This window comes from Cupressus sempervirens, chromosome 11, assembly GCF_028749045.1.
Source record: "Cupressus sempervirens isolate cs-2001-9-10 chromosome 11, ASM2874904v1, whole genome shotgun sequence".
Taxonomy (NCBI): Eukaryota; Viridiplantae; Streptophyta; class Pinopsida; order Cupressales; family Cupressaceae; genus Cupressus; species Cupressus sempervirens.
Genome location: NC_143128.1, coordinates 631781016 through 631798948, shown reverse-complemented (window position 1 = coordinate 631798948; position 17933 = coordinate 631781016). Strand labels below are relative to the sequence as shown.

The window sequence follows — 17933 nt, the reverse complement described above, 5'->3', positions numbered from 1 at the left end:
AAGAAGGGCAAGCTTTTGTTGCAAGTTCATATGAGAACCCCTTACTCTTTGATCTTGACGTTGAAGGGGGAGAGAGGAGATCTTGTAAGTGTTGTCATCAATGATAAAAAAGGAAATTATTTAGTGTGTTGTCATTGATGTTAATCCATTATGCACATGTATGAGGAAGGGATCGATTGTTGCAGATATGGAGTTGTGCACGTGGGCATATGCGTGTGTACGTGTACATGTGAGTATGCACACTTTTGACATCCAACCATGAACATTCAGTCATGTAATCATAGGATGGTGTCTTTTAGAATTATTGTCATACTATAGCAACAATCTCCCACTAAGAAAGAGCATTTTAGGTTGTTATCATTGAGAATTATTGTATGTTGGATGTCAATGAAATAGCTCAAGTATGTTGTGCCTCTTTTGGTGTCCCTGCCTAAGAGAATTATACCACATTTATCCACTTTTGAAATTATGGTCTCATGATTTTGGGAATCAAGTTTTGAATTGAAAAGATGATATATCCCAAGTTTAATGTCAAACATGACTATGTACTTGTTGGTATCTCTAACCATTGTTGTTTATTAGTGTCAACCACTTAGTAATTTACAAGGTAGAGTCAGATGGTCATTACTACGACCGAACTACTCTATATAGGTCGAGTCATGTACATAAGCAAGTATGTACCAAGCTCTATAGGATCCGAGTAAGTGTATGGTCACCAAGTATTTCAATATGAGCCGAGCTCATCAACAACCGAGCAAGTATCAAGTATACAAGTGTCAAGTTACATGGTGTGTGCCAAGCACAATACATGCCAGGCATCGGAAGAGTAATACAAGCCAAGCAACATCAATGCCGAGCATCAGAAAACAATAAAGACCGAGCAATGCAAAGTTTACATAAAAGTAAAAAATGGAACAAAATTTGAGGTAACTAGTTTTACAAGCCGACATGAAAAGAACATTTAAAGATTGTAGAGATTGTTATAGAAAAATTAAATGACGTGAATCCCAAATCCCTGTGTTGTGCGATCAACAATTCAGATGGAGAAGCTATTATGGAAGGATCTAGAAAACTCTTTACAAAACTCTTTAAATAGAGAAGCATGTGAAGTAAGAGCAAGAGTAGAAAAGTGTATGCATGCAAAGAGGGAGTATAGTGAAGGATCAGATCCAAATTCAGTAAAGGGTTTTATTATCATCTAACAAAGCGATCTATTCATGGCAGTGAAGTGAAAGGGAAAGACAAGTAACATTAGATCAGAGGAGAGGATTAGTTAGCAAGGAGAAGAATCGAAATCAACTTACAGAGCAAACCGAAAGTCAAGTATTGAATCAATTTTAACCGACTTGAATCAGGGTAAATCTCTTAACAGAGTGGTCTTAATAGATATTTGTAAATCTCCTAATAGAGTCCTTACTTTGTTTTAAGTGTTAAATCCTCTAACAAGGAGAGACCTAGCAATCTCTTAAGCCTTTAACAAAGCACAGACCTCACAGGGTAGATCATATCTTATGATCAAACATTGTAACCTTAACTGGTTAACTTTATTACTGCTGTCATGAAAATTTGTGGGTGTCATCTCCATCCCAATTTTACCTTCACATTGGAGGGTTTTTGGGTAACAAATATTGTGTTATGTGTTTCATTTTTGTGCACGTGATTGATCAAATTTATATGTTACAATAGATTTAAATTACAAGTTTTATATGCACAAGCTTATTGATAGATGTGAGTGAATTGGTGAAATTTTTAAGCGTTTAAGATTTTGATTCATCCCCTCCACACCCCCGTGCCCTCTATCAATCAACAGTAGTAAACTTTATTTAGACAATATAGTGGGTTTTAGAGAAGACAAAATGTACCGCACTTCAAGGTCAATTATTGTGGTTTGTGGAACTTGTTTGTGCTATCTATATATCTCTTTTCTTCAAATTTCAAATGTTCAAGTGTACTGCAAGTATGAACAAAACTGTTACATATCAAGACAAGCTGATTGGTGAACTTGGAGATTGAGTGTGCTTGCACAGATTATATATGAAGTTGCAGAGATTATATATGAAGGATAATATGAATTGCAATGTGAGAAGTTGCAAAAGGTATGTTTTAGTACAGGAGGCAAACTACTGAAGGTTGCTAATGTGAACAGAAGGCAAAGTACTGAAGGTTGCTACTGGCATGATTGTGCTGTGGTGGATGCTTTAACTATATTTCATGATATTTTGAAATTATAGCCTTCAGTTAAGTGTTCTTATTATTAGGAGTGGTTATTGTAGCCATAAAACTAGTATTTCAATGAGTTGTTGCTTCCTTGATTGCAATCCTAAAACAATACTGTAATATCATTTTATACTGTGAGATTTTTCACCATAGTTTTTCCTTCGTTGGATTTTCTACATGAATCTGGTCTCCTTGTGCACAATGATGTTGTGTTTGTTTCTCTCTCTGAATTTCTCTTTGGCAGATATAGTTTCAAAAGCTAAAAATAAAATTGTTAATTATAAACTCAATTAACATTATTATTATACAAAATAGAGGCTCTTCTATTCTCCAATGAACCTCAACATTTCATTTTAAAATTATTTGATAAAAGTCCATCATTTCCCATAAGTTCTTACAAAACACTATGTTCATATTCACATATTTCCAAAAGTATTTGTAGGAAATACACATTGAGATCCAAAAACATGGCATAAAAACAAACAAGCATTAAAGAATTTATTCGATAATTTCAGTAATTGTTTGTGGATGGCACTCCATGATCCATAGTCACAACATAAGAGAGCCCAAGAGATGTAACCATGCAAGATTTCTGAAATCTCTAATGATAATATGTAGAAGGTAAGGCCCAAAGCAAAAACCCAATTTCTAACTCTCCCAAGAGTACAAAGAAGAAATGAAAACGATATCTGATCCATAATAATAGCATCGATCCAAGTGGTGTCTTAAGATCTGAGTGAAGCTCCAACATAATGGAAGCTCACCACCCATTTCCCCAGCATAACAAAATGAAAGACCGATGTGTTAACAGTAACAGAGAACTTCAGTGAGAGGAAGTACTAGATTTCTAACAAGACCTTAAACAAGAAATCACCTAAACTACATTTTAATGCTACATTAACAAGCAGAGCTAGAGACATTTGTTCTGGATGTGCCCATGTAAGAAAACTCTTTTGTAACTCGGGAAACAGCAATTGACAATATTTTGGGCTTGAGGAAGGAATAGTTTAAACTGTGCTCCAGTACAAAACCAATATCACTTATCTATTACCGTGGATATTTTGTTCCGAGTTGATGAAACTAGCGATTCTCAGTTGTTCTTGGAGAAGATTATTTATCAACAGGTAAAATAACAGCAGGGTTGTTCTATTTGAAAAGATAGTCAAATTTATCTTCTACTAAACTGAATGAAATGAGAAAGTATACAACGTTTAAACTCTTGTGGGCCCAAAGAGAAAAAGACGACCACAGAATTACAACCTTGCATCAATATGCCATAGAAACTGTCAAGGCTTTTTATCGTGAGAAAAATAATACCCTAAACTCTGAAACAAACTAAATGTCCATGCGCTAAAACCCTGGTGTAATTGTCCATTGAAAATCCACCTTAATACCTTTCAACTAAAATGATGGTGCTGCGCCGATGAAATCAAAATCAAAGAGGTTCAGAAAAGAAACGTGCCTTGCTTACCATTCAGTTACCATGTACTGAGATTCCCCCTCAGCAAGTAGCAGTGTAATCATTAAATTATGGAAGGAGTTCATTATTCCTGATGCTTCCTTCAAAGGAGTACAACATTACTAATTATACATACAAATAAAGTTAGAATGTCAATGAATACAAGAGCCTACTAAAGTTGCTGCTAGCCAGTTGTACTACTACTTGGCGTACTGGCTGTCATCGAGCTATCATTGCTTGTCCAAGGTGCTTGCATAGAAGTTGGAGACATGTTAGCCTTTTGCAAAATTAAGTTTTCCAAGCTTAGTTTGCAGTTCTCCTGTGGCAAAGGGACCCTTATATTCATGCTATCCTTTTTTATTAGTAAAAGCTCCTCTGTAACTTCTAGCATGGTAGGTCTAGCATCTTTGTCATACGACAAACAGCGGAAAGCAACCTCGGCAACTCTCTGCACAAGTGCTCGGAGCAAAGGTTGATCCTGAACCTGGAGGAAGGGATCAATAATGTCATCAAGACAATTGTTTGCAATCTTTGACAGTGCAAGACCAGCTAAATTAACCTCTTTCTTGTCACGAGAAAAGTCGACTGGTTTCATGGCTGTAATTAATTCAATAAGAACCACACCAAAGCTATACACATCACTCTTGTCAGAGAGATGGAAGTTCTGATGGTACTCTGGGTCAAGGTACCCGGGAGTACCTTGAGGAGTAGTGGAGATATGAGATCCCTCTGGAAGACCCAGCCTAGAAAGCCCAAAATCTGCAACCTTAGCAGTGTAATCATAATCTAGAAGAATATTAGTCGACTTCACATCTCGATGATATATTGGTGGATTCACTGAAGAATGTAGGTATGCAATCGCTTTGGCAGTCTCAGTTGCCACCGTAATCCGTGTCAGCCAGTTGAGACCTTCTCCTCTTTCATGCTGCAAATGCTCTGCCAAGGTGCCATTGGGAACATATTCATACACTAAGAGTGGGCTAGCCATCTCAATGCAACAACCCAGAAGGCGTACTAAATTTCGATGTCTCAGAGTTGAGAGGACATTAACTTCATTGATAAGTTGTTGTGTGCCCTGAGTACTTCCATAATGTATTCTTTTTACAGCAACGAGACATCCATTAGGGAGCTTTCCTTCATAAACTGTGCCACAGGCACCATTTCCAAGTTTCTCGCTTGGTGCAAATCCTTTTGTAGCTTTCTCCAGCTCTTTGTATGTAAATAATTTTGTGGTGCATGCTTTCCCATGAATAGAAAGAAGGCTTGCAAGTTGACTAGGATCGCCACGTCTTTTTATCTCCAAGGATGAATACTTGTAACGCCTTAACAGAGCAAAGGAAACAATAAATCCTGCAAGAATAGTTGCCGTTCCCACTATTCCTGTTAATAAAAACATCAAAAAGTTAATTTCAAATTAATCTCTGGGTTTGCTGTGACAATACATAGCATCCATTCTCAGATACTCTTGACTGATCAGTAATCAATAATTTGGGATCCATCTATAATCCAGACACAAAGCATCCAAGCAGGAGCTTGAGGTGCTTATTATCAAGTTTGCTATCATTATAGCATCAGAAATAGTGAAATGTTGTATCCTAGAATTTAAGAATACATACCAGCCGCTAATACAGCAACATTTATGACAGATTTTGCACTGTTGCAGTCCTTATCATACAATGTACGTCCATCCTTTGTAATGCAAGCTGCCAAATGGGGAAATATACAAATTTTTAAATTCATTTACAACACAGTACTTGAGCCTGGCAGTTAAAATTGAAACCAGAAAATTTAAGCAAGAATGTATAACCACAATGCACCGACTACGATTTGCAATAAAGTACCATCCTGTCTTTTACAACAATACAAGTTGTTTTCTCCCAGAAGGAACCGTAGTACAATTGAAGCTTACCCTTTGCAGGGATAATGAAGTAGATATACTCAAGGCATGCAAACAACACATGTAAAGTTGTGAACCAAAGACATTTATTTGGTGCTCTTTTCTTTAACATAAAGAAAAATGAATTGACTATAATTTGAATCTGTCATAAGCACAGCATGTCACCAGACACTAATAGCTAGGATTGTAAATCCAGAGAATAGATGATGGAGGAAGAGATGAACTGCAGAAGATGATCTGAGCTTGAAGAAGATTATCAGCACATCGTTCAAATGCTATTAAATAGTAAAAAACATGAATCAAAAAAATCATTACGCAGTTGTACCCAGATGTTGTGTACTATTTGCAAATTTTAATCTGTAATAAGATTGCCTTTTCGTGCAGAGAAATTAAGGAATTCACTGTGTTTGATTGGCGGCACAATTTTTCAGGTGCAACAATGAAATTGGCTGAATGCTAAAAGGTATAACTAAATGTGGAATCTAAAAATCAACAAGTTTCATATGTTATAGTCTTATAGATGATCTTTCCAATCTTAGAAGTTTATAAAATATTAGTTATTTGTTGACATAGCAGAAGACGTGTGAGAAAAGACTGGAATAAACAAGAATGTGTTTTGAGGTAGTGAAAATAACAGAATATCCTAGCTCGGGAAAATTGCCTTTGTAAATGATTTGAATTGGAGCCTATTCCAACAAATTCAATAACAATTTAAAATTGAAAATTATTCCATTTCTAAAATGAATGAATTAAGGAAAAGTAACGCTCATGGCAGGTGATTGGACAAGCAGCCATTGCAATTGACAGTCATGATATCCATCAATGCATTCTGTATCAATTGGACATCGTCATGCAGCCTGAATTTGCCTTCAAACAATTCAGATGTGAGTTGCAAATGAAACAGAGAGGTAAAAAGAGAAAATACAAGCATATTTTGGAAAATTAATAGGCATAGTCATTGTTTTACGGTGAGTTGGTGACCAATGATGATATAACTGAAGAAATTGTTGATATTGGATCTTGGCATACTATTCATCCTCTCAAGGGACGATCTTAATAAGTTTTTTCAAGTATCGTAGACAAATAACAGGGAGAAATGCAACATAACCAAAGGCTATTCTCCATGTCTTCACCCTTACGGTAACACATGGCTCATTCTATTTATCATGTTAAGATTAACTTAATTATTGGATTTCTGCATTGAATTATAATTTAGTAGTCTTGGCAGATCATTTGCAACAAAAATGTGCAAATAATTTTTTTGTCACTAGAAGATAACAGGAAAAGCTTTAGGTGGAAATCCATGTGAAGGTAGCTGCCGAAGTTTATTTTGTATTCTTTGTTTTCCAAATATTGCCCAAGCATGGAATGCATTAAATGAGAGAATAAAGGGACTAATAATGACTAGTCATGGAAGAGGTTAAGTTGTAGATAGAATGTGATCTCTACAGCATTACTAGAAAAAATCAAAATCGAAAAAAGTTGTTTTTACCACAACAATAGATATGAAATGTATAACAAGATTTGCTAAAGCCTAAAAATCATGATTGAGTTCAGACAGTGCTGGTGATGAAAAAAAGGACAGCAATATATGATATGGAGAGCAAGAATTCTGTTAGATTTTCCATTGGAGTTAAAAACAATTAGCACAATTAAACATACAACAATGATCTTATAGTGTCAATGTGAAATAAAAACAAAAATTATCATGTACTCATTGCTTGTAGAAAAGGAATTAAGAATATGATCTGTGAAAATTTTTAAACAGCATGCATTAAGAATATGATCTGTGAAAATCTTTAAACAGCATGCAATATCTGCAGAAAGTTTTCTACCATAATATGCATTTACAATGTACAAGGGATTCTGAAACTTAAACTAAAAACTGGATTTTGAACACACTTTCTTGAAACCTTATTTAAGACAGTACACAATTCAGAGCTCATGCAGGAGAGGCGAGGAGAAGGTTAGACCTGGTGGGATACAGAGCAAATGTTTTCCGGCCATCCATTATCTGCTCCCTTGCAACCAGATTCCCATCCATCTTCTCAGGGAGAAGGATATTTATAATCAGTCATATGCATCCCATGATACCTGTTATGAAGCCCTAGCTGATATCTTGATTTTAAAATTTTAGACAATAATCTTGGCAGGGCTCCAACTCAATTAGGCTATTGGCTGATCCCTTAGAATTCTAGAATGACACTATGCTTCTGGAGTTCACTGCACTGATGATTCTATAATTAAATGCAAAGTTACCACATTCAATCCTAGAAGGTGGAATTTGAGATTCTGTTTGCTGCAAATTTGGATTCCGTGCAAATTCATCCAAATTCTGCCACAGACTGTCAAATTCACCCAAAAGTCTCTCAGAGGGACCTGAGTGGACACTTACTTTTGATTTCAACACGAACCAAGAATGAATTTCAAAGAATTTAGGGCGAATTAGACCAAAAAACACATTTTGTTGACTTTTTCAAAAGTTGTTTTTGCCAAATTAGGTCTATTCAACCCTCCAACTCGAACAATGACCACTAAAAAGAACAAAAAGGTTGTTTTATATGTTATTTGCACATTTGTCAATAAAAAGAAAAACTTCTTGCCTCCATTGCTAAGCTTTCTTGTTTGGTTGCCATTGCTCAAGGAGTGTTGACAGGTGATTGTTGTATGCTCTAAGCATGTGTGTGAGCTATTCCTACGTGGTTGCCAATGTTGACAAATTCCTAGTGATGTTGAGACTGCTCCTGAGACTGACATTGCTAGTATCAATGCTAGTGGCACTTTTTCTGCTTCTAATTTGCAACAACGGAACAATAATGATTTGTTTGATGGTTTTTCATAATATTTGATCGGTGATGGCTGATTATTAATGTTGTCAATATTGTTTTTCAATAGAAACATTGATAAGGGAGTGTATTTTGACATTTTGTTATGTCATTTGGACTAAAATGTTAATATATGTTGTGTTGTATTTTTGCCATGTTGCTTTAATATTAGCATGGTGGTTCATGAACTTATCTGCTTAGCTACCACTTCATGCCTCTTGTTTGCAGAGGTGGAGGCAGATTGGAATGGAGGCGGACTCCTGAGCAGATGCTGTCTGGATGCTCGCTGGAAGCCACTCCCAGCCAACTGGATGCGCACAGAGGTGTGGCTTCCATGCGCATCTGGTTGGCTGGGAGTGACTTCTGGCCAGCATCTGGGTGCCTCCATCAGCCTCCGTTGGCGCAGACAGTTGAAAAGCCAGTTTTTTTTGTTTTGCCACTTTAAACATCTTAAAAGCACATGAAAAAATACATTTTCAACCTAATTTTTGCTTCTAAACCCTAAAAAGGCCCTAAAAGAGACCATTTCTGTTAACCAAATTTTGTTTGCAGCTAGAATAGTTTATCATATGCTCCCCATTTTTGGCATTTTGCAGGCAAGGCGATTATTTTCAAAGAGGATCACTTGTAGAGCAAGAGATAGCTTCCTCAAACGAATTTTAAGCATCTAAATTAGGCATTTGATCCCATTCTTGAGTTCTTTAATGAATTTTTTAAGATTTGAATGAAGTTTTTCAAGTTTGTGAATAAAATTTTCAAGTTTTTTTTGTATAAAAAAACAAGTTTAGCTATCTATTTTAGTAGTTTTCTATAATTGTTTTGCATTTTATGCTTGATGTTCATAGTTTTTTTCTAATCTAAATTTATTTAATTTCTTATTGTAGGCATATCAAGAAATTATATTGTATTGTGCAAGAATGGCTGCCACCGGTAGTCAAAGTTCAGCGAAAGGGCAAGGAGCCAATAGTTTTAAATTGATGTAGGATCTCCTTTATGGAGATGTACAACAAGAATGTCACAGATTTCCGGAGGTGGCTCATATATTTGGAAATGTAAATGTTATCAAAGTAACAAAGACAAACCATCTAATAGCTCATATTCTCGGGTCAAACTTCATTTTATGGGCCCTGCTGGAAAAGGATTTTCAATTTGCAAAGGCACAGATGGGAGGAGGTTGTCTGATGCATAAATAGCTTCATTTGAAAAAGAACAAGAAGCTACTAATAAATTGATAAAAATATCAAAACAAAGTTTTTATCAACTTTCATCCTCAAAGAAAATAATGCAATTACACATAACCAATTGTATCCTCCAAACACCCGTTCTTGCAAGTACCTATACCATGAGTGAAAGAGGAAGAATAAAAACTATTGCCAGCAAAAGAGGTCCATTAGACACCGCATTTAACATGGAGGCAAGAGAGCTTGTTGATCAAGCCATTGCACATTGTCTCTATGTCAGCGGTCTTCCTTTCAACTTGGTAAGATCGCCATAATGGAAGGAAATGGTGGCAGCCATAAATAAAACATTGGCTGATTACACAAGTCTTGAGTATAAAAAAGCGTGTACTACTTTATTGGAATTAGAGAAGGCTTGTATAGAGAGAGCTATTCAACCAATTAGAAATTCATAGAAAACTTTGGGTGTTCTATTGTTTTGGATGGATGGAAAGATACGAAAAACCAGCTACTGATTAATGTATTTGCAGTGTCACCCAAAGGAACAATGTTTTTGAAGGCAGATGATTGTGAAGGGGAAGTGAAAGATTCACAATTCATTTCCACAATTCTCATTGAGGCCATAGAGATGATGGGTGGCGAGAAAGTAGTTCAAGTGTTTACAAATAATGCAAAGAAATTGCAGGGGCGCAAGTGTTTTGGTTAAGGGTCACTATGACCATATTTTTTGGAGACCATGCACTGTACATTCCCTAAATTTGGTCATGCAACAAATTGGCACCCAAAAAGATTGGGCGAAGCAAATATACCAAGAGGGAGAGGAGATCCAAATGTTTGTGACAAACCAACACATGTCACAATCCATATTTAGATCATTCTCCAATTTGGAGTTGTTGAAGGTAAATTGTAATTAGTAAATTTCATTAATTTATTTAATTTGAATATATTTTATGTCATGTTCAATTATCAAATTCTATATATTTGCTTAATATTTATTGACATGTTGTTATGATCAACTTACTTAGGTGGCTGTTTCACAAGCAACCCAATTTTTGAATTTTTTTCCCGCCTAGCTCCCTGCGCCTGGCTTCGGCTTCGGCTTCGGCTTCGGCATCGGCCCTTGGCGACTTGGCCTCTGTGTCTAGACCTACATGGACTCTTAGCTATGGAGTCATTGATTGGCTCTACAACTTTTTGATTTTTCCCGCTTGGTTCCCTATGCTTGTCTTAGGCTTCGGCTTAGTTCCTGTCTCTATGCCTGGATTTGACTTCGGCTCGGCTTCTATTCCTAGATTCGGCTTCGGCTCCAACGTGGGTCCTACTCTTTCTCCAGCGACTAGCTTCAGATCGAGTTTATTCCTATGTTCAGCTTTATGGAGGTCCCTTCAACTTCTAGGGTTTGTTTGCCTGGTGCAGGTGGTTCGGCCATTTCCTATGCTGATGTGGCTGGTCTTGGTGGACTTGCTAATAAGCCAGGGCCTCAAGATACCGTGCATTCAGGGGCTCCGATTGCGATAAGTAACCCTTTAAAGATTGATTTAAAATCTAATATTATTGATGAGATCTCAAGCTGTATGGCTGACTTCTCAGCCAATGCTGCTATCTTTTATTTTAAGGGGTTTTGGCCTTCTTTGTCGGACTTGCATGCTTGGATTTCCTGTTTTTGGGACCCCATAATTTCAGAGATAGCCCATATTTACCCTTTGCCTAGGGGGTTGCTATTGATAGAGATGCCATCCTTCGCCATGTTTTCTATTGGGAAGCGAAGTTTCCCTTGATGGCTAAACCTTGGCATAAAGATTTCAACCCATTGACAGAATCTTTTAATACGTTCCTTGTCTGGGTTAGGTTGTTGAATCTCCCCCTTCACCTTTGGGTAGATTCTGTTTTGGAGGAGATGGGGAGATCCCTTGGTGCATTCTGCTTGATTGATAAGGATTCATCCAATGTTTTTCGAACAACGTATGCTCGCATACTGGTTGAGATTGATGTCTCCAAAGGACTTCCAGAAATGATTTCAGTAGCTTCTACATTAGGATCTTGGAATATCCTTCTTGACTATGAGGGTATCCCCTTCCGCTGTAGGAAGTGCCACAAGACTAGTCACCCGGCTTCTGGCTGCTCCGCTGGTAAATCTAGACCGAAGATGCCCCCTTCTTGGTGGAAAGGGGCCTCAAATGGTGACTACACGGTCCACAAGGTCCTCTCTACAGGTGATGTTAACTCTCTTCAAGATATTTTGGTGGAGGATTCTTCTACTGTTCCTGGCTCTTCGGCAAAGGATCATCCTTTGGCACCTTTGATTGCAGCAAATCAGTCTTTGGTTTCTGCTGTCCCGTCTTCTAGTGATTTGATGGAGGATCTTCCTTTGGCTCCTTCTGTGGATGCAGTTGTTCTGTCTTCTGGTGTCTTGGGGCCAGCCACCTCTCTGGCTCCTTCTCTTGTTTCTGCTGTATCTTCCTTTGCTGCAGTTTTTCCCCTGGCTTCAGGGGTTTCAGGGTCTGGTTGTGGCATTGCTACTTCTCAGAGCCAGATGGTTGCTGGTTTGGTGGGGGTTGGAAGGACCTCAGTAAAAGGAAATATGGTCATGCCCTCCACTTCTTCTTTATCAGGGTCGGACCTTCCTGTGCCTTCTTCTTTGGTTGCAGATATTCTTGTTGCGGCCTCTTCCTTGGTCTCAAGGATTTCTGGGCTTGGCTCTGGTGTTGCTGATTTACGGTGGCAGAAGGCTGCTGGCTTGGTGGAGGATGGATGGACCGTAGTAAAAGGAAAAAAGATCAAGCCGTCCACTGCCTCTTTTGATATGGCATTACGTTCTCAAAAGAAGGGATCTAAAGGCAAAGCATGACTGGTCTTTTTGGCCTATCGTACTTTTTTTGTCCCCTGGCTTTTGGCCTGTTGTATTTTGTTGTGTATCATGGTTGGGGACTTTTTTCCCCTATCTTCTTTGGGTTTCAGGAGCCTAGACAAAACCTGTGTTGGTGGCTATTATGTTGCCACTTTGGTCACCTTTTGTTTGGTGATGTGTTGTTCTGGCCTTTTGCTTGGCCGTTGTCCTTTGGCTGGGCTTTAATTGCTTATTTTCAGCCTTTTGTATTGTTTCAAACTTGGGTTTCAGGATCCCTGTAAAACTTGTTTATCTAATCAAAAACTTACTTAGGTGGCTGAAACCCAATTTGCATTTCATACTACTAGTATGAGACAACTTGTCAAGGTGCAATGGGCATTAAGACAAATGGTTATTTCTAGCCAATGGGGTATATGAAAGGCTTCAAATTCAAAGAGGGCACAAAAGGTCAAGGCATTGATCTTGGATGGCATTCGGCAGGCTTGTGTGCAATTTGTATTAGATTTCACAGACCCTATCATGACTATACTTTGCTTTGCTGATTTAAATCAACCTTGTTTGAGGGATGTCTATGATGGCATAGATAATATGGCACAAAAGGTTAAACTTTCTATACAAACACATGAGGATGACCCCAAAAAATGTAATCAACTTGAATCAATCATTCATCATCATTGGGAAAACTTGACAACCCCATTGCACCTCCTTGCATATGCCTCATCTCCAAGATACCATAGTGAGGAAGTACTTGGTATGCCAAATAGAGTAGCACCATATGCAGACGAAGAAGTTGCTAGTGGGTGCTACAAAGCTTTTGCAAGACTTTTCCTAGATGATGACACACAAAAAATAGTTAAGACAGAATTTGGGTCACTTGCTTCTAGAGCAGAACTTAATCCACTTGCAATAAAGGACAAATGTGACATGGGAGCTATCACATGGTGGCACCTCTATGGTCAATCATTTAAGCATCTACAACCTCTTGCAATCAAAATCCTCTCTTTTATTTATTTTTTGTTTACCACGTGTATTCTAGAATTCTTTAAATCACTTTTCATTTTTATGTTATTCTTTAATAATTAATTTTGTAAGTGTGAACATCAAATTCTTCTTATGCTGAACAGAACTGGAGTACATACTCTTTTATCCACTTAGTGAAGCATAACTAGTTGGGCTCTAAAAAAGCTAAAGACTTTGTTTACATTCAAACCAACTTTCGTCTTCTGTCACATAAGGAGGATCACTATAAGGAAGGGGCAACCAAGCTTTGGGATGTAGAACCTAAGTGTGCAAACTTGGATGCAATGATTCAAGATCTTACTACAATCATGGATGATGATGCTGATAACATCATGACACATGGTGTATCTAGCGCAAGTGGAACCATTTTCGGTTCAAATGATCTTGAACTAGCAGCAATTGGAGGAGTTGGAGATGATAAGGAATTTTTTGCGAATCCATATGATTCGAATTCAGATTGATGAACTATATTTTGATTTTGTAATTGTAATGATTTCTAATTTGCATTGGAATCGTGAACATAGATGTATATGATATGGTTTATTATCTTATTGAATATTTGAAATTCAATTTGAATATGTATTGTTGAAGTTACAAGCTATCAAATGTTTTAATTTTGTATTTTTTTTTCAGTTCTTTTCTATATATATATATATATATATATATATATCTGAATCCCCCAAAAAAAATTGTGCACCTCCAAACATGCTTGCTGAATCCACATCCAGGTTGGTAACTATATATTGTTGTGCAGACAAATCCAAACCCAACCCTAAAAAATATTTGGATGAATTTATAACCTGGATCTCAAACGCGAAGCTGAATCAGAATCTGAACCAGCAACTTAGAGTAAATGCCATTGATTAGTTCATATTATAAAAAGCCAATTGTTACATATGCTTGTATCCACATATGCATTGAATTTGAGAACCCTTGCAGATAACACTATGTTTTAACTTTTGAAGCTTATGAGTTTAACTTGGGTACAAACACTGGATGATATAACCTCACCATAGCAGCGTTAAGTTTGTTCCTGATTTGGATATCTTTCCAGAAATTGATTGGGTCCGCTTCACAAGGTGTTAAAAAAATGTTCCTCGAATAGTCAAGACACATTACCTGCCATTATCTCCTTCTACAACTAAGTCTTATGTTGCCAATATAATCAAAGAACTCACTATTCAGCATTCAAACGGTTGAAACTGTCACTTGCACATTTCTTTTCAGAGGTTATAATGGCAAAGCCTGGTGTTACTCTTGAAGATTCAAATGGAGCTTGAAATGTATTGTCAAAAGAGGAAGGAGCTAACAGGTTCTACAGATAAAGAAAAACAGATATTTGCAGCTTTCAGCTAGATAGCCACTGTTTACGATCACATAAAACTATAACTGGCACATTCTTTTAATGGAGACAGTTTCTATATGCCGATACCTCCAGCTATGGGATTTTATATATAATCATGCAGCTGTGTTCTCTTTCAGTAGCAGTCTATTAATGACAGTGTTGATAGGCCTTGGAAAGAGTGTCCACCTCTTGCTTTTCTAAAATATTTCGCTCTCTGGAGTATCATTAAAAGTACTAGTTCTCATTATTCTCTAATTTACCTGGTGTTTATCAATTCAAAGTACTTAAGAAGTGGAGACAAAGTTCTAAAATGGCCACTAAATATATTTATTGACTGGTAGTAACGTCATTGCCTAGAGAGGAAGGAGAAGTAAATAACAAAAAGGTTAACCTTGATTCATCACATTCTGTCTAAAACTAAATAGGAAAGTGGACAAAATAACCAACTAAATTGACATAACACTAATCATTAATAGAACATTACCTTTAAACAGACACAGTTCATTGCTTTTGTTCAAATTAATATCATTACCCTTTTTGAAGCATGAATGTACCATTCATTGCACTTGCAATATCTTAGAATCTCCAAAAACTTCTACTTATAATGTTCACTACCATGAGCCTTCTACTAAATGAGATAACAAGATACACGTAAGCTTCAAATATTCTGCCTGTTAACGGTAAAAGAGACGAAGTTTCATTATCCCAAAAGCCAGGCCCACTTGAGGTATTAGTAATGTCGGGGGGAAGCAAATGCTGCTTATTTGGCTTAATCAAGAACACTTAAATTGGATACATCGTCTTTGAATTAGACCACTGGAATGATAACAATCTGTTACCCAACTATATTAATCTTACCACGGAAACCGGTTAATCCAAAAGGTTCGGCATGAAAAACGAATGGATTGCCAAACTGTGCAAACATTTAGGAAAGTATCTCTTGTTGCATACTTGGGGACGGATCCAGATATATAAACCATAGCAAAGACTTGAGCTCCTACGAGTTGCCTTCTTCAGCAACTTCGGTTGAAAGTTAGATCAGACATCCATATAAACGTGGTTCCAATACTTCGATCAGCCGGGGATATTTTTGAAATGTTAACCATCCCATGGTGATTAGCTTTAGGGCTTTCGGCCCAGAGCCCTTCAGTCTGTCCCATAATCGTAATTTCAGAGTGATGTGCATAGTTAGGCCACCTAAACGTTTTCCTCCTGCTGTTGGTTCTTCAGCCCCTCTCTTGCAAGGATAACCACGTGAGCGCTCTCATCTCAAACTGCTAAATACGCCTTTCAGCATAATTCAGTGCACAAAAAATATATAATACCGTACTCCCAACTAAAGGTGCATGGCCCATGTATATGCAGCTCAGCCATTCTTGAAGAATAAAAACGGGACCTGAGACTATCTCAGATTAAAGCCATGATAAGAATCGAGAAATTTCACTAACGTTATCATCAAGATTTCGCTGATCGCTGTCTCATGGGAAAGATAGAAAGACACATTTTAGCAGACATGTCCAACACCTATGGGTATTAAAAACAGATACATACAATACGCTGTAGCATAAGAGTCAGAAAATTGGGCTTCCAACACTTTCATAGGACCACATATCAAGCCACCATGATTGTCTTCTTCAATACCCGTCAATACATGAAGAAAAATAAATCAAAACTCATTTAAAATCTGGCGACAAAAGGTTTTTTTAACTTCATTTTCAGATATATTTGAAGTAAATAATGGGAGGGAAGGCAGGCTTACCTTTTAAACATCCAACTCCATCGGCAAATCCATCACCTTCATAGCCATGTTTACAATGGCATCGAACACCATCCTTGATGGTGCTTGCTTTAACACATTGTGCATTAGGGGCACAGCTAACATTTGAGCAGCTACTGGGCACAGCCCACTCCATTTTCAGCCCATACTCAGCATTTACACTGTGAGAAGAAGGGCTGGACAAAACCCAACTGCTAAACGCACTGCAGTGAAACCTTGAAAAGTTAGAAATGCTATCGCCGACTCGCCACAATGTAGCATTCCCAAGAGGGTAGCAGCAAGTTGCTTTGTATTTACACTCCGTATTATTTCTTTTGATGGGAATACTGCAGTTAACCAGACAGACAGAGGAGTTTCTGCAATCTGACAGCTGTAGAAAATTTTCAAGGGAGATTCCATAGTATTTACTACCCCTGAAACGGAAAGACTTCACGCTGAGCTCACAATTTGATTCCAGAGGATCTATGACTATGCTATCGGATGACAAGCTAAGAATGCTGTATTTTACATCATCTAGCCTTACGACAAGGGTAGATGAGTTCATGCATTCCAGCTTGAAGCCTGGCAGCCCACATTGGCTATTGAGATGAAAAGGGTAAGGAATTGCAATGGCCCCACATTGCTCACTGCATTTATTCTTATCATGGGCACTGCCAGATGAGCAGCAAGGCAGATCTGAGACAACCCAGATGACAAAATAAATCAACAGCAGAAGCAGGGGGTGCCTTATAGCAGAGAAAGCCATTAAAACTGTCACTGAATCAGACAAACATGCATATCCGTGGTTATTGAACACATTAAAGACATCTTCCTTTTGGTTTACTTTACTCTGTACTGTGATAAATAAGTGCAAAGTCCAAATCGGGTCTGCTGCAAACAATGCTTATTTCTTGATAATGCCTTCCATTATAAAAAAAACGTCACACTACCTCCCATTAAAAAAGTCGTGCCCTCATTTTACGGCAACGTCTATACAGCCACGAAAATGCACTTCCATACGAAGGAGAGGACTTGGTTGATTTTTTAAAAGGTTAGAAAAAGGAGCCAAAACCTGGCTTTATGTGCACAACGTGCAGGGTAGTTTTTCAAAAACTTTGGGGAATTGGGTGCGTATTGATCAGTGTGTAGGGTAACATTGTGGACCGTGCGGGGTTGAAAAGTTTACAATGCCACAAAAAGAACATGGCCCCCACAAAGACTAATGGCAATGAATAACACACCACACACTGCAGAGTCACTCCTGGGCAATCCCATACAAAGTACCTTGTTAGCCTCAGATGTGACAAATACCTTTCCTTAATCAGTTCATCTTGTCAACGTACCGTAGAGGTATGAAGTCTCTGTAGAAAAACAAAAGGGATATCAGA

At 37.7% G+C, this 17933-nt stretch overlaps 1 protein-coding gene across 1 annotated transcript; it reads right to left on the bottom strand.

Moving 5' to 3' along the window:
• Window positions 1-3358: 3358 nt before the first annotated feature.
• On the bottom strand, window positions 3359-17598 carry LOC149531334 (wall-associated receptor kinase-like 14). The gene is made up of 3 exons (XM_089810326.1): window positions 16549-17598; window positions 5293-5379; window positions 3359-5056 (listed from the first exon to the last, which is right to left on the bottom strand). The coding sequence occupies exons 1-3, from the start codon at window positions 17309-17311 to the stop codon at window positions 3861-3863; spliced, it is 2046 nt and encodes a 681-aa protein (XP_089666452.1). The 5' UTR covers window positions 17312-17598; the 3' UTR covers window positions 3359-3860.
• Window positions 17599-17933: the final 335 nt, after the last annotated feature.

Bases quoted from the DNA above. Each gene is read 5' to 3' on its own strand.
- LOC149531334 (XM_089810326.1), bottom strand. From the start codon at position 17,311: ATGGCTTTCTCTGCTATAAGGCACCCCCTGCTTCTGCTGTTGATTTAT. The intron at 5,380-16,548 runs GTAAGCCTGCCT...CCCATTTGGCAG, and splicing joins TGGAGTTGGATGTTTAAAAG to CTTGCATTACAAAGGATGGA. The intron at 5,057-5,292 runs GTATGTATTCTT...TTTTATTAACAG, and splicing joins TGTTGCTGTATTAGCGGCTG to GAATAGTGGGAACGGCAACT.